The sequence below is a fragment of the Poromitra crassiceps genome (assembly GCF_964638095.1).
Source record: "Poromitra crassiceps genome assembly, chromosome: 4".
NCBI classification, from domain to species: Eukaryota; Metazoa; Chordata; class Actinopteri; order Beryciformes; family Melamphaidae; genus Poromitra; species Poromitra crassiceps.
Genome location: NC_139626.1, coordinates 71,477,433 through 71,502,675, shown reverse-complemented (window position 1 = coordinate 71,502,675; position 25,243 = coordinate 71,477,433). Strand labels below are relative to the sequence as shown.

General features: G+C 44.6%; 1 protein-coding gene across 1 annotated transcript in view; it reads right to left on the bottom strand.

Annotated features, from left to right (window-relative positions):
- The window catches only part of LOC310775931 (reticulon-3-B-like), a gene marked incomplete at both ends in the record, with an annotated part of 57,807 nt that overhangs the window by 28,041 nt on the left and 4,523 nt on the right, over positions 1–25,243 (bottom strand). The window contains 4 exons of the mRNA XM_083636053.1: positions 4,843–4,912; positions 6,088–6,226; positions 14,228–14,284; positions 22,373–22,523. Of these exons, the coding sequence (XP_083492179.1) occupies positions 4,843–4,912; positions 6,088–6,226; positions 14,228–14,284; positions 22,373–22,523 (417 nt within the window). The remainder of the gene's footprint in view (positions 1–4,842; positions 4,913–6,087; positions 6,227–14,227; positions 14,285–22,372; positions 22,524–25,243) is intronic.

The window sequence follows — 25,243 nt, the reverse complement described above, 5'->3', positions numbered from 1 at the left end:
GGTCACCAAGTCTCGTGAAGTCCCGCGATACTTTCCTGCCGACTGGTCAACTACAGGTCGGACGCTTTGCGGTGGTGGTTTTAGCGTAACCTATGTGGGGTTTGGCATAACCTTCGTTATTTCGAATCCCACATAGGTTACGCCAAACCCCACATAGGTTACGCTAAAACCACCACCGCAAAGCGTCCTACCTGTTTAGTTGACCAGTCGGCAGGAAAGTATCGCGGGACTTCACGAGACTTGGTGACCGAGATCACGTTTGAGGTAATTTGGTCCCTGGGAGAGACCAGGAAATAGCCTGGGGGGAAATATCACTATGGTGGATGTTGACGGATCAGATTATGGCGATATGCGGCGAAAACGGGAATAAAAATAGCTATTTAGATGCAGGAAAGACAGGCTCACACTTGGCCCCAAATCAGCTCCATTTTACGACTGACTTGGACGCTATTGATCTCAAAACAACGCTAGGACAGCCAGAAACGCCGCGGAGATCGCTGGGTGAGTGGCCAAATCATAATTAATGCCAGGAGATGGGTCCAGGTTAAAAAAAAACGAAATTCTCCTTTAACACATTGACTGCCAGCCCTTTTTTCAATGCTGTAGGTAGGTTCTGCCAGGTTTTTTTTTGAGGATTCTGGCTCATTTTACAAGAGCCGAGGATTCTTTTCTGTTAAGACTTCGTGAACACCAATCATCTAAAAAGAACTAATAGAATGTGTGCTTTCTCTGTCTAAAAGAGTTAGTTTGTAGAGTTAGTAGTTATGTAAGCATTAGCAGTTGAATACAGCATGGTTTCAGCGTCAGAAAAATTATTCAGAGATGCACGGCTTTTTGTGAAATTCGATAGAACAGTCACTTTAACCATTCATTTTTGGCATCAGTAAGACAGTGCAGCGGCCGTGTCACAAGCTTGTCACCAGTCTCACTGCTTTGCTGCTGCTGTGCGGCTGTGCCTGTCTGCGCGGCCGCTCTTTGAGGAAGTCTGGTTGGACTCGCTCGCTTCTTGGAGTTTTGGTTGAGAGCTTTGATGAAGCTTTTGCGATTCTGGTCATATTTATGCTGCGTGTTTCAAAGTGTGTTCCATCCGTAACTGTGGGCGTTCTTCTTTGCTGCAGCGGCCGTGTCACAAGCTTGTCACCAGTCTCACTGCTTTGCTGCTGCTGTGCGGCTGTGCCTGTCTGCGCGGCCGCTCTTTGAGGAAGTCTGGTTGGACTCGCTCGCTTCTTGGAGTTTTGGTTGAGAGCTTTGATGAAGCTTTTGCGATTCTGGTCATATTTATGCTGCGTGTTTCAAAGTGTGTTCCATCCGTAATCTATTATGCAAATTTGCAATCCCGCACTGCCAGCAATCAGCGCGAAAACGAAAGCGTTTTCGCCAATCCATTTTCATGAGAATGGCTTCGTCACACTGCTTTTTGCTTGCCTTCCTCCTTCCTTGTCGCCACTTAGTGGGTCGGTGGAATGGGTTGTACACGTCCAATACTTATATAAGAGATGTAAAAGGGTTAGATGCACATCCCACCGTCAAAAAAAAAAAATGTTTATGTAAGCCGAGATATCTCGTCTTTGGCACTCAACGTGTTAACAGCCACATGTACTAGGAGCGGAATCCATCACGCATGACGCATCCTTCTAGGGTAACCAAATCTCCAACATGAATATAAACTTATGCTTTACATTAACTGCAATTAACTGATAACTTAAACAGTGACATGACTTACAGCCAGGTCTCAGGGACGCACGCACACAATACTAACTGAGATCAGTCTCTGAACCGCGGACATGAACCATGCTCCTCACTCGCTTTCTTCTCTCTGTCCGCTCGCACTTCACCTCTCCAGCGCATGCCCGCTACAGCACGAGTCCGTTCCAATCCCCAGCGCGTACCTGATCTGCATCCTCAGCAAACGGCGCTGATAGACGGCCTTTTGAACAAGTACTAAACATAACACTGATTTTTTCAAAGTGCAGACATTTCAGTCGCACACTGTGCGTCTCAGCAGCGCAGCATGTCAGCATGTGTGTGCGCTGCTCTCAGCAGGGTGTGTGCGTTGTGCACCCGCCTATACAGAGACACATAGCCTATTACTATCTTGCACATTGTGGAGTTAGAGGGAGCACCAACAACATCTTTAAACAACACGTCTGTTAGCAGAGTGGGTTAATGCAGCAGTTCTCGCGTGCACTCCCAGAGCAGCAGCAAGACGGAGGAAATAAATATAACACGAGGAACAGTTTCTCTTTCTCTCTCTGTGGTCAGAGACACACACAGACATACATACGTTTTCCGTGCATGTCATTGGCTGTCACCACCTGTGTTGCCTTCAGGTAACATCCTAAATTACAATGCTATACATTAGCATTGGTTAGAGGGCCACTCCAGAGACCAGAATCATTCATTATTGACGCCTGAATGGGCCGCTACCGGCCCAATCAAATACATAATACATACATTTTCACAACCTGAGAGGCCCATTTCGCAACGGCCCGCCGGCCATTGCACCGGTAAGAATACACTGCAGTCCAGCCGTGCCTTGTGCTGTCTCAGGTGCTGGTATAAATTTGTCGTGTTGCCACGCCACGTGAGGTAGCAACTTTTATTTGGCATGTTTTGCAAATTACATCTTTTTGCTCACTGTCATTCAACCGGTAATCAAAATAACGCCAAATAACAGAGGTAGCGTTTCTTTTTCCCACCAGCTCATCACCTGCTTGCTCCTCGGCATCATCTTGTCTGACTGACTGGGCTGTCGGGCGGGTAGTCAGTCTGATTGGTCACACACGCTCTCTCTCTCTCTCTCTCTCTCTCTCTCTCTCTCTCTCTCTCTCTCTCTCTCTCTCTCTCTCTCTCTCTCTCTCTCACACACACAAAAACACAGATTTTTTTTTTAAATAATTGCACCCTTTTGCGGTTATGTAATCGCACGTGCTGACATCGCGGTTGCGGTTGGATTAATCGTGCAGCACTAGTCAGAGGGCACTTTGTCTTCACTGTCGGGATTCTGGGCCAAAATATTTGACTGGTACTCTAAGGTAGAGGTCTTCACGGGTCCTAAATCACGGACCCGGACCCTAATGGACCCGGGACATTTGTGCCCGGACCCGGAGTGGACCCGTCTATTATTAGAAATCTGAGACCCGGCCCCGTTCAGAACCGAGAAATGTCGGACCCGGAGTGGACCCGTCTATTATTAGAAATCTGAGACCCGGCCCCGTGCAGATCCGAGAAATACCGAGGCAGAGACTAGTGGTGCCGACGTCAAAGTTGCTTGTTAACTGCTACAAGTTGTAGGCTATATCAAATGAAACTTTGGGCATCTTTATTAACTAACGTTATAGCATATTCTCCCCTGGTTGACGCTGTCGAGCTGCTGCTCCGGACACTGCCTGACCGTGACGTAATGCATATTATCCATTCATCCCTGCCAAGAAATGTGTAATAAAAAAATAAATCCACGTTTTCTGTTATTCTTCTTGCTGACTGAAAACCACATGGCTAACGTTAAATGCGAAGGGACACGCCGCCAACATCTTCACCATGTGCGTGCATTAGAAAGTGTGTTTCACAGTGAAACATGGGGGCTGCTACTGTTAACGCTAGTTAGATAGTACAGTCAGTGGCAGTCTCTATGCTACCGCCGTTCATTCGCCCAAAAACACACACAACAGCGCTAGAAACAATCACATACATGTTGTGACTTGTGTACTCACCATGCGATCATCAAATAATAATCCAAAGTACGGGAAACTGTCATTTTCAAAGTAAATCCATAGCGAGAGGAACCAGAAAGAGGTTTACCTCTCTGCAACGAAAATCACTTCCTTGTTTGCCTGAGACGCATTGTGTACCCATGCGCTCACATGCGCCTCATGTAAACGCTCTTTGCTACTTATTTTCTCTATGGATTTACTTGCAGTTTGTGACAACAAGCCTCACGTGCACTGTTTTGATGCGTTTCTCTCGTGATCAGCGCTGATCACGGGTCTTCTCGGATCCACTCTTATTACACATAAGGATAAATAGACCCGGACCCGTGGGGACCTTAATTGACCATAAGAAATATGGACCCGGCCCCGTACGGGTCTCGGGTCGGGTCCCGGGTCCTAGGGTCCGAGTAGATCCGTGAAGACCTCTACTCTAAGGCCTACAAAATTACCCTGCAGCCGGAGGCAGAACTCGCCATCTCTCGAGTCCTCTCTGGGCTTCCCCACAGCTGTGCAACAGTCTCTGTCACTGGGGACAACTGTTGCCAAGAAACTAATTCTGAAGGAATGGAAGTCTCCCTCTTCACCTTCTCTCCAACTGTGGTTGACGGACATGATCTCTGTTATAAGGATGGGGAGGCTCAGATCCTTGAGAACCAACTCACTTAAAAAGTTTCTAACTATTTGGGACCCGTTTCTAGCCTACCTCGAAGAGGTTAGGGACGGTGGTTGACTTGCCCGGCTGGTTTCTGTTGGATGCTTTGCATGGGACCCCATGCGCGACATCTCTTACAAATATATAAGCACCTTATATGGATGGTAGCGCCACATCATGTTGTTGTTTTTTCCCCTTTACTGTGTCTGAGCTTGTTCATTTTTGTTCATATACATTGTTAAAATTGAAAATAAAAAATATATAAAAAAGTAAAGTATATCGAAAAAAGTATTGTTCATGAACCGTATCGAACTCAAGGTATCGGTATAAAAAAAATTGAACGATACCCAGCCCTATTCACACCTGCTATTTAAACCAGTCAGTCAGTGAGCCTGTTCACACCTGCTATTTAAACCAGTCAGTCAGTGAGCCTGTTCACACCTGATATGTAAACGTCCATGCTCGGAACTTGGGTCTTACCGAGGATGAGGATGGTGATTCCATTGAAGACAGCTCCGATGTGTGTCATCACCCACATCACACCGGCCAGCTGCAACAGGCGGGAAACAGTCAGTCAACAAACAGACAATAAAATAAAACAGACAATAAAAAGTCATGAAAACATGCAGGAAACAGGAAACAGTAAGATAACAGTCATGAAAACAGGTAGGAAACAGGAAACAATCAGACAACAGACATGAAAACAGTCAGACAACAGACAGGAAAACGGGCAGGAAACAGTCACACACCAGACATGGAAACAGGAAGGAAACAGAAAAAGTCAGACAACAGACATGTAAACAGGCTTTGAACAGAAAAAGTCAGTCAAAAGACATGAAAACAGGCAGACATGGACGGAAAGAGGAAAGTCAGACAGAGAGGAAAACAGGCAGGAAACAGTCAGACAGCAGACATGGAAACAGGAAAGCGTGCTCGCAAAATGGGCGAGCCTAGGAATCGAGCGCTGCCTATAGTTTTTGTCAATTTGTTTCCCACTGATGATGTCATAGGAGGTATTGTGACGTAACTGATGTCATCAGTGATGTCATAAGAGTAAAATCATCTTATGACATCACTGATTATGTCATAGGCACTGATCTAAACTTAAGGGGCACACACACACCCACGGCAAAACTCAAACCTCTATAAATAAAATGTATCATTATTATTATTATTATTGAATATTTGCCCCTAATGCAGAGCTTGTGCTTTAAAAGCTGCGCGGATGTAAACTTAAGGGCAATAACATTTTGTGAGCAACACAAACTCACTGTAGCCGTTTGACCAGTCAAGTCTTTTGTCATTGTCAAAACCCCATAAAGGTTCCATCTAAAAAAACAAACACATGAACTCTTAACCCGGGTTATTTTCATACACAAAACACATTAAATGCAAAATGAGTCATTCAATCAATGCAAGTGAATGAAGCAATGCAATAAATTCAGACCACACCAGCAAATCAGTTTCAAATGTGTATTAGGAGAAAAAAGAAGGCAAGAAACACACCTGTGCGCGTGCCAATAGGGCAGGCGAGGCCACGCAGCGGGCGAGCCTATTCCTAGTTTCACCAAAATCCCCATACAAAAATCCCATTGACTTTTACACGTAAGAGCCAGGCCATCCAGGTCTTCTGGACTGATTCCTGTGGTACTCGATTGATTGATTCATTGAGTGATTGATTGATTGATTGATTGGTTGATTGGTTGGTTTGTGTTGTGGTCCCACCTTCAGAGAGTCGACCAGGTCCTCCACCAGCAGCAGCCTCCTGATGTGAGCACTCAAGCAGTTCAGACAGAGCAGAAACTGATCTGAGAGCAGCCGGAAAGACTCCGAGGAGAGAGAGATGTCCCGCTCCAACAGAGACCTGACGGGAGGAGAGGAGGAGATAGAGAGAGAGGAGAGTGGAAACACTGCAAAATATTGGAAACAAGTTTTTACGCTTGGGGGAGGTTGACAAGTTGGCGTATCAATAAAAGGTAAATGTGACTAAGTGCAGTGGAGACAGATTAAGTGAGTCTTCTGTTGTCTGGTTAACCAAACCTTTCATTTAACCAAACTCCATTCAAAACCATGCAGTTTCATGTTGCACAAGCACAAGTTAACACCCCGGCCGTAAAACTTGTTAGCTTGTTATGGACTGATTTGAGCTCTGAGCTCTGAGCTCCCCCCTCCCTCTTCCATCCCCTCCCCGGCTATCTCCTATATTATTCCATTATTATGCTTCTCAAACCAATCTCACTGCAGTTTAAATACTGCAAGCATGTAAATATGCTACACTATAGCAAGATCAAAGTGAAAAGAATGTTCTAAACGCATCGGCTAGAAAAATATAGCCTATCCCTATGTCATGATGAGATTAGATTGGTGAAAGTTTGTCCAGAATGATATCGTTTTCTCTCGCTACCCTTTCTTGTCCCCTGCTGCACAGGTAGGATGATGCACATAAATATAGCCTACATTATGTGAAGTCATTGCATAAATGTGTTTTTATTGTAAAAGTAAATGTGAAGTAAGCTAAGTCTTATTGGAGCGGACATCACAGTAGGACATCACAGTAGAACCGTGTTACGGCTGTCACTCATCTAAATCACGTTAAATCTGCGAGGGATATAGTCAAGTCAAGTCAAGTCAAGTTTATTTGTATAGCACATTTCATACACAGAGGCAATTCAAAGTGCTTCACATAAAATGGTTGACAGGAAAATAAAAGAATAAAAGAAGAGAATAAAATGGACATTTAAAAGCATCACAACAAAACTTTTAAAAATAGTATAAAAAGTGCATTAAGCAACAGGCGCAGCAGTTGCAAAAAGAGCTAAAAACTTATAGAGGACTCATTGGGTTTGCAAAATAGAATAAATCAATTTATCTATATTTAGTCCCCCGACATACTATATAAGAAACATGACTACACACACATAAAACTCAGGTCTGGGTACGGTGTCCTCTTTTAAGCTCCCCTTATGCGTGCGTCCATCCTGACGCATCACCTCACCCTCTTGTGAGTATATCCGTATTACGGAACCATCCCCCAGACCTGCAGCTTTTAGCAGTAATTGCAATCATCTATGTTTTAAAACCAATTGTATAATAGTGATTGAGAAACAGCTGTCAGCAGTTAAAAGCGACGGTAAACATAAAAGTCTTTAGTCTATTTTTAAAAGTAAGTAAATTTGGGGCAGATCTGAGGTCTTCAGGCAATTTGTTCCAGCTAGCAGAAGCATAGTGGGTAAATGCGGCCTTCCCATGATTTGATTTGATCCTACAGTTAATAAGGTGGACCCTGCTGACCTAAGAGGTCTAGACGGATCGTAGCGTCGGAGCAATTCAGCTATGTATTTTGGGCCTAGGCCATTAAGTGATTTATAGACTAATAACAGTGTTTTAAAATCTATTCTATGACACACTGGCAACCAGTGTAAGGACTTAAGAACTGGAGTGATATGATCAGCTTTCTTATTCTTCGTTAGAACTCTAGCAGCAGCATTCTGAATGAGCTGAAGTTGCCTAAGTTCTTTTTTGGAGACCAGAGAAAAGGCTATTGCAGTAGTCTAACCTACTATAGATGAAGTCGTGAATTAGTTTTTCTAGATCCTGTCTGGACATGTAGCCCCTAATTCTTGCTATATTTTTAAGATGATAAAAAGCTGATTTTCTGATTGACTTAATGTGGGAGTTAAAGTTGAGATCGGATTCAATAATAACGCCAAGATTTTTGACTTGATCCTTAGGCTTCAGGGATCGAGACTCAAGGTGTGCAGTGATTTTAAGCCTTTGTTCTTTGGGACCAAAGACGATCACCTCTGTTTTGCCTTTGTTTAGCTGTAGGAAATTCTGGCACATCCAGTTATTTATTTGATCAATGCACTGGCACAATGATTCTATGTGAGCTAGCAAAGAATACAATTTACGCAATACAATTCTTCGGAATATGGCTTAAAATAGCTATTGTTAAATGGAATAATAGTTGTAGGCTACTAGCTATCTGTTTGCCATTGTTTTCCCTATAATTCTGCTTTCAGAGCTAGTTATTAAGTATTAATTTATTACTAAAAAACAATAATAAGCGAATCGGAGGCAATTATGAAATATTATAACACCTAGGCTAGATGCATTTATATCGTGTTACATTTACAACCGGCCCTTTGAGGGCAACCATAATGCTGATGTGGCCCGGGGTGAAATTGAGTTTGACATCCCTGATCTAGGAGATCATTTGAGGTTAGGAATCTATTGAGTTGTAGGTAAACAACCTTTTCAATTATTTTGGCTATAAAGGGGAGATTAGATATTGGTCTGTAGTTACTGATTACCGATGCATCAAGGCTACGCTTTTTTAGTAGGGGTTTAATAACTGCAGTTTTCAGGGACTCAGGAAAAGTGCCGGTCAAAAGGGATCTATTAACTATTTGCAATAGGTCCGACGACAGACAGTTATAAAAGCTTTTAAAAAAGCTTGTTGGGAGGGTATCAAGACAGCACAAAGATGATTTAAGGCCTTGCACAGTTTCCTCTAAGATGTTGTGGTCGATAACGCTGAACTGGGACAAATTTATCGAGCTAGGGATCTGCGGGTAGGATGATGTCACAGCATTTCTTGGTGTGGAGCCACTAATAGCCTGCCTGATATTAATAATTTTGTCCGTAAAAAAGGCAGCAAACTCATTACATTTGACAGTAGAGAGAAACTCAGGTGCTACACAGGGAGGCGGGTTAATCAGTCTATCAACTGTGGCAAATAGAGTGCGTGCATTGTTCACATTTTTGTTAATGATATCGTAAAAGAACGATTGTCTCAACCTTTTCAGTTCGAGGTTGTAGGAGTGAAGGCTTTCTTTGTAAATATCATAGTGAATATGAAGATTAGTTTTCCGCCATTTATGCTCAGCTTTCCTGCAATCTTTCTTTTTGCATCTAACGGATGCAGAATTTCGCCAGGGTGCTTTAATCTTGCCAGACAGCATTTTTAACCTAACAGGCGCCATGCTATCAATAGCATTCAGGATTGTTGAATTGAAGTTATCGAGAATGTCATTGACAGAAGCTGATGTGGGAGGAGATAAAGAAAATGTCTCCATAAACAGCGCGCTGGTGCCTGCATTAATGTCTCGTCTTTGAACGGTTTGTGACCTATTAATGATCTCAGGGGAGATTTCCATTTCAAAAAAGATGCAAAGATGGTCAGACAATGCAACATCAATAGTCAACACAGAAGAGGACTTAAAGCCCCTAGTAATAACTAAATCCAGGGTATGGCCTCGGTTGTGAGTAGGCCCTGAAACATGTTGAGACAGATCAAACGTGTCAAGTAAGATATTCAGTTCTTTGGCAAAATTATCATTCGGGTTATCAATATGAATATTGAAATCCCCAGCAATAGATATACAGTCATGTTCCATGAAAATTAAGGAGAGTAGATCAGCAAATTATATTTGTATTTTGGTGCTCTATAAATATTCAGCAGTAAAACAGTAGTTGATGAGCATTTCAGAATAGCAGCAAGGTATTCGGACGATGAGAAGTCTCCAAATGTTACCTGCTTACATTGAAACATATCAGAAAAGACAATCGCTACCCCCCCCCTTATCAGCTCTGGGAGTGTCAATGAAGCTATAATTAGGCGATGCTGATTCGGACAGAACAGCCACTCTGTTATTCATATCGAGCCAGGTTTCGGTGAGGAACATTAAATCCAGATTATAACTGGTAATCAGATCACTGATGAGGAGAGATTTATTTGACAGCGATCTAACATTAAGGAGTGCGGCTTTAATATTTTTAGAGCCTGGAACTTGTATCGTTTGCTTTACAAGGGGAATGGAGATTAAGTCTGATTTAGAGACAGATCGTGTTGAGGGGAAAGTATTATGTCTGTATGAAATCAAGACAGGAATCGAATGGAAGTCAGTATTTACGACGTAGACAGTTTCAATGCTAGACTGCTGTGGGACCTGTCGGAACAGGCCGGGGTGGTGGGGGGGCTGGTCGACGCTTGTGGACCAGCTGAGAGCAGACTTGGACCACCGAGGGGGGGCAGATTGGAGGGGCTCTTGGACAGGCGGGGGTGGGGCGTGTCGATGCTTGGGGGACTGCTCTTGGGGGAGGGGCAGGGAGCGTGGTGGAGAGAGGGTGGGGGGGGGGAGCAGGTAGGAGGCAGTAAGGGAGGTGGTTGAGGGGGATGTACGGGAGGGGACTGTGGGGGGGCCAGGTTTGGGGTAGAGCGTGGTGGAGAGAGGGTGGGTCCGGGGGGCGGGGAGCAGGTAGGAGGCAGTAAGGGAGGGGACTGTGGGGGGCCAGGTTTGGGGTTGGCACTTGGGGTAGGGGCTGATGTAAGGGAGGGGGCTGTGGGTGGACCAGCGTTGAGGTCGGGGGGGTAGAACGAGGGGGAGGGTGTAGCAGGGGGCTGGCTGGACCAAATACCGCTGGACAGGGGGACTGAGGAACCAGTGTTAGTCCTGCACTAACCAGCGCATTCGGTCTACTGGAAAATGGTCGGGGGGAGGGGGGAGGGGAGGGCAGAGAGGAGGAGGAGGTGGCAGCATCCTCCACTTCATCCTGGAAGCAGAGAGGAGGAGAGGAGGAGGAGGGGGCAGCGTCCTTCATCCTGGAAGGAAGACATCATGGTTGGTTGTTGATGAACTGGGAGTTGGCGGAGGGGTGTAGAGGCCCTGAAGGGGGGGGGGGGGGGGGGGGGATGGGCTGAGATAGCGTGCATGGCAGTGGATGTTTCGTCTAGTCGGCTGACCTTGAGTTGTGGCAACAAGGATTGTTGTTGATGAGACGTGTCGTCTGGTAGCAGAGTGACCTCGCGGCGAGGGTTGGAGATAGTGGAGAGTGGGGGGGGGGGGCGCATTCCTGGCCCTGGAGTTATCAGATGTTGGATGATTGATGTTGTAGATAAGGTTGGCAGTAAACAACCTCACACCATCTCTATTGAGTTTTCCATTATCACGAAAGAGGTATTTGCGGTTCCATAACAGGTTGAAGTTGTCAATATAGTTCACATTGTGCAGGGGACAGACAGTTGAGAGCCATGTACTTAGGCCCAAAGACCTAGTGAACTTGTTGATTCTATGTCCAGTGGGGGGCAGAGTCCACCTGGGGGATATATACAGTATACCACCTGGATTACATAAATGTTTCACATAGGGTTGTGTTTGGATTTCTATGTTTTATTTTGGCCAATATTGAAATGTTCGAGAATTGCATGTTGTGTGAACATAAACATTATTTCTATCTACCACTTTAGGCAATTTAGGCTGATTTGGTTGATATTTCTTGTCGAAATGTATTAGCCTCAATGCATGCTGGGAGATTTCACATGTGGCTCAACAGCCTCTGAATGACAGGGGCTCCAAACTAGATATAACAACTTTTTTCCATCGGTCTTTGTGCCTGTCTGACACGCGAGAGAGAGGGAGAGAGAGAGATAGAGACGCGCGAGAGAGGCAGAGAGAGAGAGGGGGAGAGAGTGTGAGATCAGCAGAGGAGAGCTGTGTGTAAATACGCACAGTAATATCCGCGGCGCACTGAATAAGGCCTGGTTTTGGAAAGCGCTAAGTGCTAAATTAACGCCAGGGGGGAAGATATCGTTAGGCCGGTATTTAAGGCCGAAACGCCCATTCTGGCCTATTCTGGCACTGCGCCACTTTGGCGTAAAGCGCATTTCGGGGCCTAAAACCATGTTGCTATCTTCCCGAGGCAGGCGCAAGGCGCGTTTTTTTGTGTTTAACGCCAGTTTTTGTGCCTTATGCCTGTGGGAAGATAGGGGGCATGCTGTTTACATGACCCCTGAAAAATTCAGAATATTGTCATTTTCCGAATAATAGTGGAATATTGTGTGCGTAAACGTATTCATTGGTATGATGTTATGAGTCTTCCTTCTTGTATACTTTCCTGACATAAACGATCCAATCTAACGATCCAGACAAACATGGCAGGAGCAGAGGACAGGTCAGCAGAGGGAGTGAGAAAAAAACACCCTCACTTTTAAAAAAAAACGTTCAAAATGTCCACATCGCAGTGTCTCGTTACCGTGGAGACACAATGTGTCGTGCACATCTTAACCGAGGCGTGAATGACCACCTGAAACATTGACTGTATAAAGATGGACGGTGTGGCTCCGCTTCCTACCGCTATGGAAAAGTGAAACCTAAACATCTGGGGCCGGTTGCACAAACTGGTCTTAACTATGCCTGGTCGTAACTCCTATGTCGGTCTTAGTTAAGACCAGTCTTTAGAGTGGACTTACGCCTGTTGCACCAACAGGGCTTACGTCTGGTCTTAACTCCATGTGACAGCACGGGAATGCCCACTGGAATGCGGCACACGACCTGTTTAGAAGAGTATGCTGACGTCAAATGACGCTCTGCTGATGGGTAATCGGCTGTAATAGTGTGGCTAATGCTAGCGGCTAACTGTTACGGTACTTGTCGTTACTTTACATGGCAGTAAAACGCCACTGAATGACCAAATTGATTTAACTTTTAACCATTTCGATTGCCACTTTCCATACGGACCCCCAGCATTGGTTAGTTGTTTATAACGTGACTATATTTATAACGTTTATAACGTACTCCAGTTTCCGGTTTATACTATCAATGGATACAGCCAGGGGTTGTAGCTATTGCGCAACACACAAGGTGAAAACCATCTATACTGCACCTTACGCCTGCTCTGGGCTAGGCGTAATATTTACGCCCGGTCTTACTGAGGAGAAGGCTTAAGGCTGAATTATGCTCACCCTGCCGTGAAGGGCGCGGGGGTGGAGCGAGGGGCGGGCGCGTCAAATTACGTAAATTTGTTGGGCGTGGTTATTTGCTAGCTCCAGCGGCCGCTCGCGTTGTGCCTGACTTTTTTTCTAACAGCGCGAGCTTCTCTCCAAACATGGCCGCATTCAAACCATTGAGCCCTGAACACTGAGCTGTGTTTTCGCCACATTTCTTGACCCATGTGGTAGGCTATAAACTTAGATTTGCAACTGTTCGTTTTTAGTCATTTCACCAAGTAAATGTGTTGTGTTGAGAGCATTATTGAGAGAGATTAAAAGCAGCACAGAGTAGTAGGCTATCAGGGCTGAGTAGTAAAAACGGCTTTCAGTAAAAACAAGTTTGGTGAGTCCTTCATGTGCTGATGTGCGGTCGTTTGAGAGTGAAAGCGCACTCAGTACTGCACAGCGTTTCATTGCGACTTTTCACGGGCTGTTTTCACCATTGTACAATGCACACAATACATGCTGATCACTTTCTGAGTATAATGGCATCTGCCCCAGCGCGGGGTCTGCACGGTGACTCGCGGAGACTCGTGGGGCCCCACCCCCACGAAGCTTTGCTCGAGCATAAGAGCACCTTTAAGCCCTGTTGGTGCAACCGGCGTAGCTGTTAGGTCGTAAAGTTACGACCGACTTAGCTTAAGACCAGTCATAAGACCAGCTGGTGCAACCGCCCCCTGGTTTCAGCGAGTGGTCATCTTGCTTGTGTGACATAATTTGGAGGCAGAGTCTGCATCCTATGATTCAGGCAGCAGGACATGCCACTTCAGCTGTCACAGGTTTGAGAGTGGCTGTCAATCATGATGTCATGCCCCCTTTTTATATCATCGAGTAACTAATTAAAAACAAACTACCTAAAATTACAGAAACCATCTTTGGAAAAATGTATTTGACTTGTTCTTTGATTTTTTTAATTAGTTCGGCTCATAACCCATCCACTAACAAGGAGGGAAGGGGACTTATGACCTATACTGCAGCCAGCCACGAGGGGGCGATCAAGAGGTTTTGAGGGGCTATCATTACGTCCATATTTTATAGTCAATGGTGCGTGCGTGTGTGTGCGTGTGTGCGTGCGTGTGTGGGTGAGCAACTTACTTGAACGGATGTCCCTCCTCTGACTTCTGGACGGCCTGGATCACAGACTTATAAACCCTATAAACAGGAAGTGGGTTATTGTTAGGATGACATAATTTTCTTTGTTTCCACAGAGATCCAGGAAGTATTTTTAGTTCTTCACTGAAAAATCACCACGCGGTAACCAGCACTCTGCCCAGTGTGTCACAGCCAGACTGCGAAACTCCAGGTTATGAATATAACCCAGGTTTTGTGATCAACGTGAGAAACATCTCACTTTGGAACAGACCTGTCGGGCCATGAACAGAAGATCTACTTTATCTCTACAACGATAGTGGGGTTGGTAAAAAGTGAATCCCTCCGCCATGGGGGCAGTGCCCTTCTATACATGCCCAGACGGGGGGCGGAGCCGATTCAGTTTGACAAGCATTTCTTCTCAACTGCCCAGTCAAGAAGGGCACCTTGATCACAAAACATGGGTTATATTCATAGTTTTGAGTGAGCTTTGCTGCTTCACGGTTTCGAAACGTGTCACTTTTAGGTTATGTTACTTTGGCTTATGTCCCCCGCACCACGGGGGACAGAGCCTTTGCCATCGCTGCCCCAACCCTCTGGAACTCTCTGCCCCTCAACATCAGAAACTCAGACTCACTCACCTCCTTCAAAACCCAACTCAAATCCCACCTCTTCAAAACAGCCTACAATATCTGACTTTTACCTCTAACCACCATTCCATCTCTGCAATCTATTGATTTGTATTTGTTTTATATCTGTATTTGTTCTTGTTATTTAGTTTGTTTACTTTAGAGACTTTAGAGACTTACTTTTCTATGTATTGTAAAGCGTCTTTGAGTTCCCCAGAAAAGCGCTATATACAACGTATGTATTATTATTATTTATTATTATGATATCTCCCATAGACCAGTAGCCTGTACTACGAAGCTAGTTTAATGCCTTATCCGAGTAAGTTTGAGTTTAAACCTGGTTTAGCCGTACTACAAAGCAAGTTAACTTTCAATCACCATGGCAACTGACGCTGCAAAGCTAACCTGGTCGCGACCAGGTTAGCTTCAGAGGATAAGATCAAAATCCATGAGAGACCCATATAATCGGCTCTCTGGAGTCACTCACCATTCATAAGATCGCCATATGAAAAATAGATTGCAGTCAACTGAGAATAGAACAAGCAAAACATTCGTGGCTCTGTAGGCTACATAATTAAATTAAGCCTACTTACCACTTTATGTCTTAACAGCTCAACGATGCGTGGAGAAATATGATCACTAATCACCGCGGCGCATATCATGAATGGACCCTCAAATGGAGTGAGGGCTCCTACATGCCAGAAAAGCCTATACATATAATATAGATATGGGATAAATATGGATAGCCCCAATACTAAATATGCAGGCTATTCTTGCATCTTTCAGCTGGAACTGTGTCCTGTAGGCTGTATGCCAATATATGAGCAAAAATAGGCTAGTTTTTATCAATGATAACTATGCCCGCATCGTCTCAATTCAGTTCAGCAGTTTTCTCTTTTATAGTAGGCTATTAGGCTTTATACTAGGCTATTTTATATATGAATTATTCGATCAGTGCAACCACACACATGAGTGATAGAGATCATTATTCATTGAGCATGCGTTTCTAAATCTATGGTCTAAATAGGCTTACAGATTGTGGAAATGTATAGACTGAGATTACACATTTACATTTGTTGCTGCTGTATCAATGCAGCTGTATCAGACAGAAATCGCTGATCAAAGTAAATCAAATGACTGATGTGAATACAAGCTGCTGCTTTAGACAGCCCTTCAGCAGACTATCCAACGCGGATTTTCATTCTGACATTAAATCGCGGATACATTAAATATCCGCTAAAACTCTGATCATGCACTGCGCATTCATTGAACGAGGAAATGGGTGTGGAAATGGGTGTGGGCGTGGATCAACTCAGCTGCTCATAATGTGATTGGCTAGCGCACCTCTTTCGCGTGGACGCGCGCCTGTGCACGAGCGAAAAACGTGCGCGTGCACAGGCAGATCCCAGGTCCACTTACCTAGTAGAAAACCAGCGTTGTACTAGATAGCTTTGATCCTGTTCAGTCAAACCAGATCAAAGGGACTTATCGCGGATCTGTTAAACTAGCTTCGTAGTACAGGGTACAGACAGGCTTATCGCCAACCCTGAGAGGAGGCTGCAGGTTCCTACTGGGGTCCAAAAACCACTTGTGCTAGGCACAGGGCCAAGACATCCAGAACCGAACAAAGGAGAAAGTCGAGAGCCAACTTGCCACCCTGCAGATGTCCTTATTATGCTTGCTACCAATGGATGCGTTATGTCTTCTAGTTTCTTCTCATAACAGGATCTCCACTGTATCTTTAGAAATGACCCAGCTACAGCCATTTGATTGCCCATGAAAATCTGGAGTGTTGGCAGACCGCTCGTGGCCCATTTGCAGTTACCCCCATGGCCCACACTTTGGGAATCACTGGTCTATATAAATACTATTTTCCTCCCCTCTTTGCATTGTAACACCCATTATTATGTGGATATGTATCAAAGGCAGTCTGCAGACTGCCTTTGATACATTTCAGCAGTCTTGACAATAGTCTTGGTATTCATACGCTCCAAGGTGAGCAAATTGAAATAGTTAAAGTCCAGCTGAACCCAAAAATTACTTTTCTTTTCTTTTAGTTGAAATACCTAGGTATGCAGTGCACCTATTTAACTCATTGAATGCCAATGACGACAGCTGTCGTCAATTCAAATACTGACGTAGAGTGCCAATGACGACGGTTGTCGTCAATTGCGTTTTTTGACGGTGGGACGTGGATCAATCCCTGATACATCTCTGGTACAACTATTGTAGCTATTGGAGGTCTATAACCTATTTTACAGAACCCTTAGGTGGCGACAGTGCTCTCCACATAACAGAAAGGCAAGGAAAAAACAAAGAAGAAGTCGTTATGGAAACGGAAATCGCATCGCATCCGTATGCATCGATATGCTGAAGCACGTTACTGCAGCTGTGCCTGCAGCAGCCAATCTGCTCCCACAATTGAGCCGCTCTGTGTCGGTTGCGACAGCACATCTGCACATCCACACCGTGGAGTTATTATTCTCAACTGGAAGCATCGTTGCCGGTGACAAACACACGCGGAACGCTGTAAAAAAGCCTGGCTGTTCCGCACCCTTCACTGTGCGCACAGCAAACTCAGCAGAGAGCCACCACAGACAGGAGGAGGAGTGTGCAGTTGAGGCGAGGCGGGGCGGGGCGGGGGGGGGGGGGGGGAGGGGGCACGCAGAGCAGCACACACACAACACCCAGACAGACCCAGGCAGCAGGACAGGATTGACAAACGCAAGCCAGAATATCCGATACCCACCAGCAGCAAATCAAAACCAGCAAGAAGCTGCAACCAGCAGCGCACGCAGGGGCCAGCGCTGCTGGTTGTAGCTAAAAATATTATTCTGCCAAACAAAATTCCCTGGCCTAAACTGTTTTATTGAAGGAAATTATTTTTGAGGTGTGACTACATTAGAAAAGATTAGCTTCAGAGTCAGTAATGTGCTTGAAATGATTAATTTCACAAAAGGCCAATTATCTCAGCTTCTAGAAAAAAATTGCTTTTTTTGGATGAATCAAGCTATCTTCTCCGGCTCATAACTAAAGAACGGAAAATGGGATCAATAAACTTTTTTTTGCAGATGATAGAATAGAGTCTCATCGTTCTTTGTGCGTGTTCAGTGTTTACATAGTAATATCACACAATATTCTGTGGGCCTCGAGAAATCACTGAAAACGCTCTGAAACTCTGGCACTGGGAGCGTCCGTTCTCCAAAAGTGGCTGGCACTCAATGAGTTAATAATGTATGCCAAAAAAATCACAAAAATCTAATTTCTTTAGTTTTTCACACTTTTTGGGGCACGGTGGCTCAGTGGTAGAGCTGTCGCCTCGCAGTCAGAAGGTCCTGAGTTCGATTCTCGCCTGGGACACTGTGAGCGCTGTGGTTGTGTTCCCCCCCATATCTTCAGTGCCCACTGCCCAGGTGGGGTATCTCGTCGTAAGGGCCTTTCTGTCTGTGTGGAGTTTGCATGTTCTCCCCGTGCTCCCCCAGGGGGGTTCCTCCGTATATAACCCCCCCCCCCCATTAAAAACATGCAGAAGATCAGATCGTCATCGTCATCCGACCAGTGACGACAACATCCGAAGTTGGTCCCCGGGCGCTGTACGAGAAAAGCGACCACTGCTCCTGGCCTGCCCCCCGGAGGAAAGGACAAGCCAGGATGGGTTAAATGCAGAGGACAAATTTCACCGGCCACCGTCAGCATGTGTGTGTTTGTGGCCATCCGTGCATGTGTTGATGTGTAATCAATAAAGATGGGCTTGTCCGTCTGAAATCGTGTTTTTTTTTTTTTTTTTCCCACATCAAAAGTTCATTTTTCCAGATTTCATTCATAACAGTAATCTACAGTTTGCTGACGTCACCTAGTACTATCAAATTTCGGTAACCCTTTATTTTACAGGTACCCTAGTTACATATGAACTATTTGTAATTACACATGAACACCAAATGTAATTACACAGTAATTACCAATAGTTATAAATGATGTTCATATGTAGTTACATTGTAACAGACCTGTAAAATGGAGTGTCTGTTCAACTGTAGTTCATATGTAGTTACATTGTAATGGACCTGTAAAATGGAGTGAGTCTGTTCAACTGTAGTTCATATGTAGTTACATTGTAACGGACCTGTAAAATGGAGTGAGTCTGTTCAACTGTAGTTCATATGTAGTTATATGGTAACAGACCTGTAAAGTGGAGTGAGTCTATTCAACTGTAGTTCATATGTAGTTACATTGTAACAGACCTGTAAAGTGGAGTGAGTCTATTCAACTGTAGTTCATATGTAGTTACATGGTACCGGACCTGTAAAGTGGAGTGAGTCTATTCAACTGTAGTTCATTATGTAGTTACATTGTAACGGACCTGTAAAGTGGAGTGAGTCTATTCAACTGTAGTTCATTATGTAGTTACATTGTAACAGACATGTAAAGTGGAGTGAGTCTATTCAACTGTAGTTCATATGTAGTTACATGGTACCGGACCTGTAAAGTGGAGTGAGTCTATTTAACTGTAGTTAATATGTAGTTACATGGCACCGGACCTGTAAAGAAGCTCTGGCCTGGGACAGAGATTGCTAAAAGCCAGTGGTGGATTCGAACCACTGAACTTCAGATTGCAAAGCAGGCGGCTTTAACCACTCAGTCACGAGGGCTTTCCAACTTTCTTAGTGGAGTTTGGAAGGATAACTGTATGTCAGTCAGATGTAGTTGTCACTTCCTAGCTTTGTTATTATAAGCATAGACTTGGGGGAAAATGTTGATACTTTGTTAGTTGTAGCTTGAAAGACAGGCAATATTGATTAATGTGAAAAAATAAAAAAAATAAAAAAAGGATTAGGGTATTTATAGACTTGGGGGGGGTATAGACTTTGGGGAGAGATGATCCGGGGGCCTGGTGACCAAAGGGGTCTTTGAGGGGCTTCGACTGGGTCCCCAACAAATTGAGAAATTGGGAAATTGATGGGGAAATGACTCATTTACAATAAGCTAACAATTAGAATGTAGTAGAATGCCTATTTTGATTATAGTTTCACTGTTACCTCTATACCTACAATACTTATATTATAATTTTTGTATGGGAATTCTGGACAAAATCATACCTACAACTAAATAAAGTATCAATATTTTCCCCCAAGTCTCTGTCTATAATAACAAAGCTATGAAGTGACAGCAACTACATCTGACTGACATACAGTTATCCTCTTAAACTCCACCATGAAATTTGGAAAGCCCTTGTGGCTGAGTGGTTAAAGCCACCTGCTTTGCAATCAGAAGTTCAGTGGTTCGAATCCACCACTGGGTTTTAGCAATCTCTCTCCCAGCCGGGAGCTTCTTTACAGGTCTGGTACCATGTAACTACATATGACCTACAGTTGAAAAGACTCACTCCACTTTACAGGTCCGGTACCATGTAACTACATATGAACTACAGTTGAACAGACTCACTCCACTTTACAGGTCCGGTACCATGTAACTACATATGAACTACAGTTGAACAGTCTCACTCCACTTTACAGGTCCGGTACCATGTAACTACATATGAACTACAGTTGAACGGTCTCACTCCACTTTACAGGTATGTTACAATGTAACTACATATGAACTACAGTTGAACAGACTCACTCCATTTCACAGGTCTGTTACAATGTAACTACATATGAACTACAGTTGAACAGACTCACTCCATTTTACAGGTCTGTTACAATGTAACTACATATGAACGTAATTTAGAACTATTGGTAATTACTGTGTAATTACATTTGGTGTTCATGTGTAATTACAAATAGTTCATATGTAACTAGGGTACCTGTAAAATAAAGGGTTACCCAAATGGTAAAAGGGTTACCCAAATTTCTACCCCATTTCAACCAATCATATCACGACATGGCAGCTGTCAATCAAATCTTCATTTCAGGATAATTTTCTCTTCCAAATGAAGGAGAAAATGGCGCCTAGTGGCTGTCATCTGGCAGAATTCCTATCCCATAAACTAACTATTAACCTGGCCAATTGTATGGAACATACTAAATGAATAAACGGTAATGTCTGAGAATGCAAAGAAATGTAACTGGCTCGTTAAAACTCGCATCCAGGAATATTGTAATTACCGCAATAGAGATAATGGCATGCGCCTGAGAGCCTGCACTCTCCGCTCGGCAACACGAAGGAAGATGGCTGCCTGCGGCTTGCCCAGCTCCACTGAGCCACTAACCTTGCGTCAGCAGGCTCTTCCCGAGGAGAGTGCCACAACACGCTGAATCCCACTCGATTTGGAGGCGGAACACGCCAGGATTCCAGTCACCAGAATTGTCAAATAAAATCATCGACATGCTACTATGACCCGCCTCTCAACCTGTCCTCTCAGACAAGTTATGTTTTCAGTCTGAAACGGACTCAGACCGACGCACCGAACAGGTTCAGTTCAACTTTAACACTCATAAATATCTTGGCATTTGACACCAAGCTTTCTGTTCAGGCCCATGTAACACCTTACCAAGAAGCTGAGGACAAAAATTGGCTTTCTGTACAGGAAAAAGTCTAGCTTTCCACTCGACACTAGAATGTTTTGATGATGGCGATGTTGTGTACATGCATGTCTCACCCACCATGTTGATGCTGTTTGATGTGGTGTATCATTGTGCTCTGCGTTTTGTAACAGGTGATGGGTTCCTTACACACCTCTGTATTTTGTATGAAAAGGTTGGCTGGCCCTCTCTGATGGCTCGATGAGACCAATACTGTCTCTTATTTATTTATAATAAATCCCTAACTGGCAAGCTTCCTTTGTATCTGTCCTCACTTCTAAGTTTCTATGGCACGAGATATCAGACAGTCACACATTAGACTGCTTATTCTGCAGACTGCTTTCTCCTTTTAGACTCCTGATAAATGGAACAGGCTCCAGGACTTTTCTGGAGCAATTGATCTCTATATATTTGTTCGGAGAACTTCTTGAAGATGCATAGGGATTGCTCTTGTTTTTCTTAATGTGCTTTTTATCATTGGATCTTATTTATTTTTACTGTAATTCTGTAATTGTTTGTAAATGTCTAATATGCACTCTAACAGGGCGTCCTTGCAAATGAGAGCATGCTCTTAAGGGCCTCCCTATAACTATTGATAACTATAACCTATTGAAATAAAAAGTGACTCAATTACAATTACTGAAATATTAACTGGGCTACTAGTTACTTTAGGACATGAAATAACAAACTTCAGAGGATTATTCAGAGATTCAGATGTCTTGTCCCACTCCAACACTGTGCTACAGCAACACTCAAATGCTTGTTGGCCCCGCCCACCTGAAAGTGATGGCCCCGCCCACCTGAAGGTGTTGCCCCACCCACCTGAAGTTGATGGCCCTGCCCACCTGAAGGTGGCGCCACGCCCACCTGAAGGCATTGGTCCCGCCCACTTGAAGGTGCTGGCCCTGCCTACCTGGAGGTGATTGGCTCACAACCCTGAAGGCATTGGCACCGCCCACTTGAAGGTGCTGGCCCCGCCCACCTGAAGGTGTTGCCCTGCCCACCTGAAGGTGATGGTGACACAGAGGCAGGCCAGCAGCAGATAGGACACCACGCTGATGACGGACAGCGTGGCCACAGAAACCAGCACCAGCAGCGACAGGCCAAACGCCGCAGCCGACTTCTTCGGTTCACGCCAATAGACGAGCTGCAAGGCTGGAGAGATAGAGAAACACAGAGACAGAGAAAGGGGGGAGGGAGAGACAGAGAGGGGCCGAAAGAGAGCGACAGAGAGAGGGGGGGAGAGAAAGAGAGGGGGAGAAAGAGAGCCACAGAGAGAGGGGGGGAGAAAGAGAGCCACAGAGAGAGGGGGGAGAGACAGAGAGGGGGAGAAAGAGAGCCACAGAGAGAGGGGGGAGAGACAGAGAGGGGGAGAAAGAGAGCCACAGAGAGAGGGGGAGGGAGAGACAGAGAGGGGGAGAAAGAGAGCCACAGAGAGAGGGGGAGGGAGAGACAGAGAGGGGGAGAAAGAGAGCCACAGAGAGAGGAGGAGGGAGAGACAGAGAGGGGGGGGGGGTGGGTGCAGGGGCAGAGAGACACACAGAGAGATTTTTATTAGTTGAGAATAATAACAACTCCACAACTAATCATGTGGAGGGGCTATCGCAGCGGACACGGAGGGGCTCAATTGTGGGAGCAGATTGGCTGCTGCAGGCACAGCTAACGTTATGCTTCATGCATATCGATGCATACCAATGCGGTTTCCGTTTCATCACGGGGCTTCTTCTGCTGTTTTTCCTCACCTTTCTCTAATCTGGAGAGCACTGTCGCCACCTAATGGGTCCGTAAAATAGGTTATACACATTCAACATGCCCCAAATTTTTACAGGAGATGTATCAGGCTTTGATCCACGTCCCACCGTCAAAAAACGCAATTGACGACTTTAGTCGTCATTGGCACTCTACGTTACTATTTGAATTGACGACTATAGTCGTCATTGGCACTCAATGAGTTAATGTAAACTGTGGCGTGTGTGTGTGTGTGTGTGTGTGTGTGTGTGTGTGTGTGTTGCTGCTTTTATTTTTTACTCTTTGGATGTTTAAACCCATCTTCATAGACTGTTTTTTTTTTAAATTCTTATGGTGCATTATGGTGTTTTTAGTTTAGCTTTTTATCTCTAAAATTCTGCAACTGTTTGGATCATATCTTGAAACCCATTAGTTTTTTCCTGTTTGAGAAGAGGTGGACACTATTGCTCTGCGACTGTGTAATAGGCAAGATATTACTATTATTATTTTTTAAACTTTTTTCCAAGACTCACAATGTTTACCGTCACTCCGATTGTATTTTAGACCGGGAGGCTCCACAGGACAAAATATAAGATAAGACAAGGAGCAAGTGTTATGACTTCCGGTTACGGTAGCATAGGAGAGAGACACGGAAAAGAAGGCTCTCCTGTCTCACGCTAATAATCACTATTTTTCACATCGAAAATACTTCCTAGTTATAGTAAAACGAAACTCCTGCTTTAAATAAAGGAAAAGAAAGAAAAGGAAAAGTTTACTGTTATTGCTTGTTGTTCTCTTGTTTTACTGCATCTATATGCCCTGTTTTTGCACTGTTATACTGTTATTTGCACTATGTTGTAACGGAGCCTACAGCACAAGAATTTCACACGTGATACTTGTACTACGGAGTGACAATAAAAATCTTGAATCTTGAATCTTGAATACATTTCCGGGAAAGAAATGCCCAAGCGGGGTAGACTTAAACAAACAACCTTACAGCCGGGACCAACAACATTCAACACGAGGTCTGTAGCCGCTAGCAACAAGTTAATGATGGCCTCCAACACAGAGCCGGAGAAAGACGAGGAAGGCGGCGGCGGCCTCTCTATGGCAATGCTGATCGCCGAGTTGAATAAACAATGGACCAGCCTTAAAGAGGATATGTCAACTCTGATTCAGAACTCTCTTTGTGGATGCACTTCACCAGACTGTTAATTTGTTTCAAACACGCCTCGCTAGAGTTGAAACCGCTGCGGGTGGAAACTTTGAAAATCTAGCTAAAGCAGAGAAAGCCATCCGTAAGTTGGAAACAGATAATACTCTCCTGGACCGCGTCGACGACCTAGAAAACCGTGCCAGACGAGCCAACTTGCGAATAATAAACCTGCCATAAGACAGCGAAAAGGGACAAGACCCTATTCAATTTGTCTTGACAATGCTGATGGATATCATGGGCCCAGGCGTGTTTGACAAGGACAAGCCACCAGACTTAGAGAGAGCGCACCGATCTCTCCTTCCCAAACCTAAGGAAGGAGCTTCTCCCCGTAGGAGAGAAGATGTATATCTTATGATACGAATATAGGACTGCACTGCTTTTTCTCCCAACCGTACAACTACCGTATTCCTCCGCTAAAAGCCTGCACAGAGCCGCAGCACTGGATTACTCCGCAGTTTGGGGGTATTTTATTTCTCTCGGTTTGTTAGTGAAGACACAACAAATAGAATACACGAACGAAAATATGAGTGATTTTGATAGCGAGGATGATATGCCATTCACCTTGGTGACAAGAGGATACAATTATGAACCAGAGAGAATACAGAAGAGGAACTTTTGCAGAGAGTGAACAGGCAGAGAGATGCGCCTCCTGTCTAAATGCCTGGGTGCCCTGGCTGCAGACCTTTTTCACCATTCCCAGGATAAATTGTGGAAAACATCCCAGACCAGAGAGGCCAGGTGACTTGTTGTCTCTAAAGTAAGTCAGTGTTTTATCTCTCTTCTAAGCCTTCCTGTTTGGTAAACCTGTGCTCTGTGCTGGCTTTTAGCGGAGGAATACGGTAGTTGTACGGTTGGGAGAAAAAGCAGTGCCGAATGAAACTGCTGTTTTGCGGAAAAGTAAAGCGCTGAAAATTGTCAAAATAGAGCATGC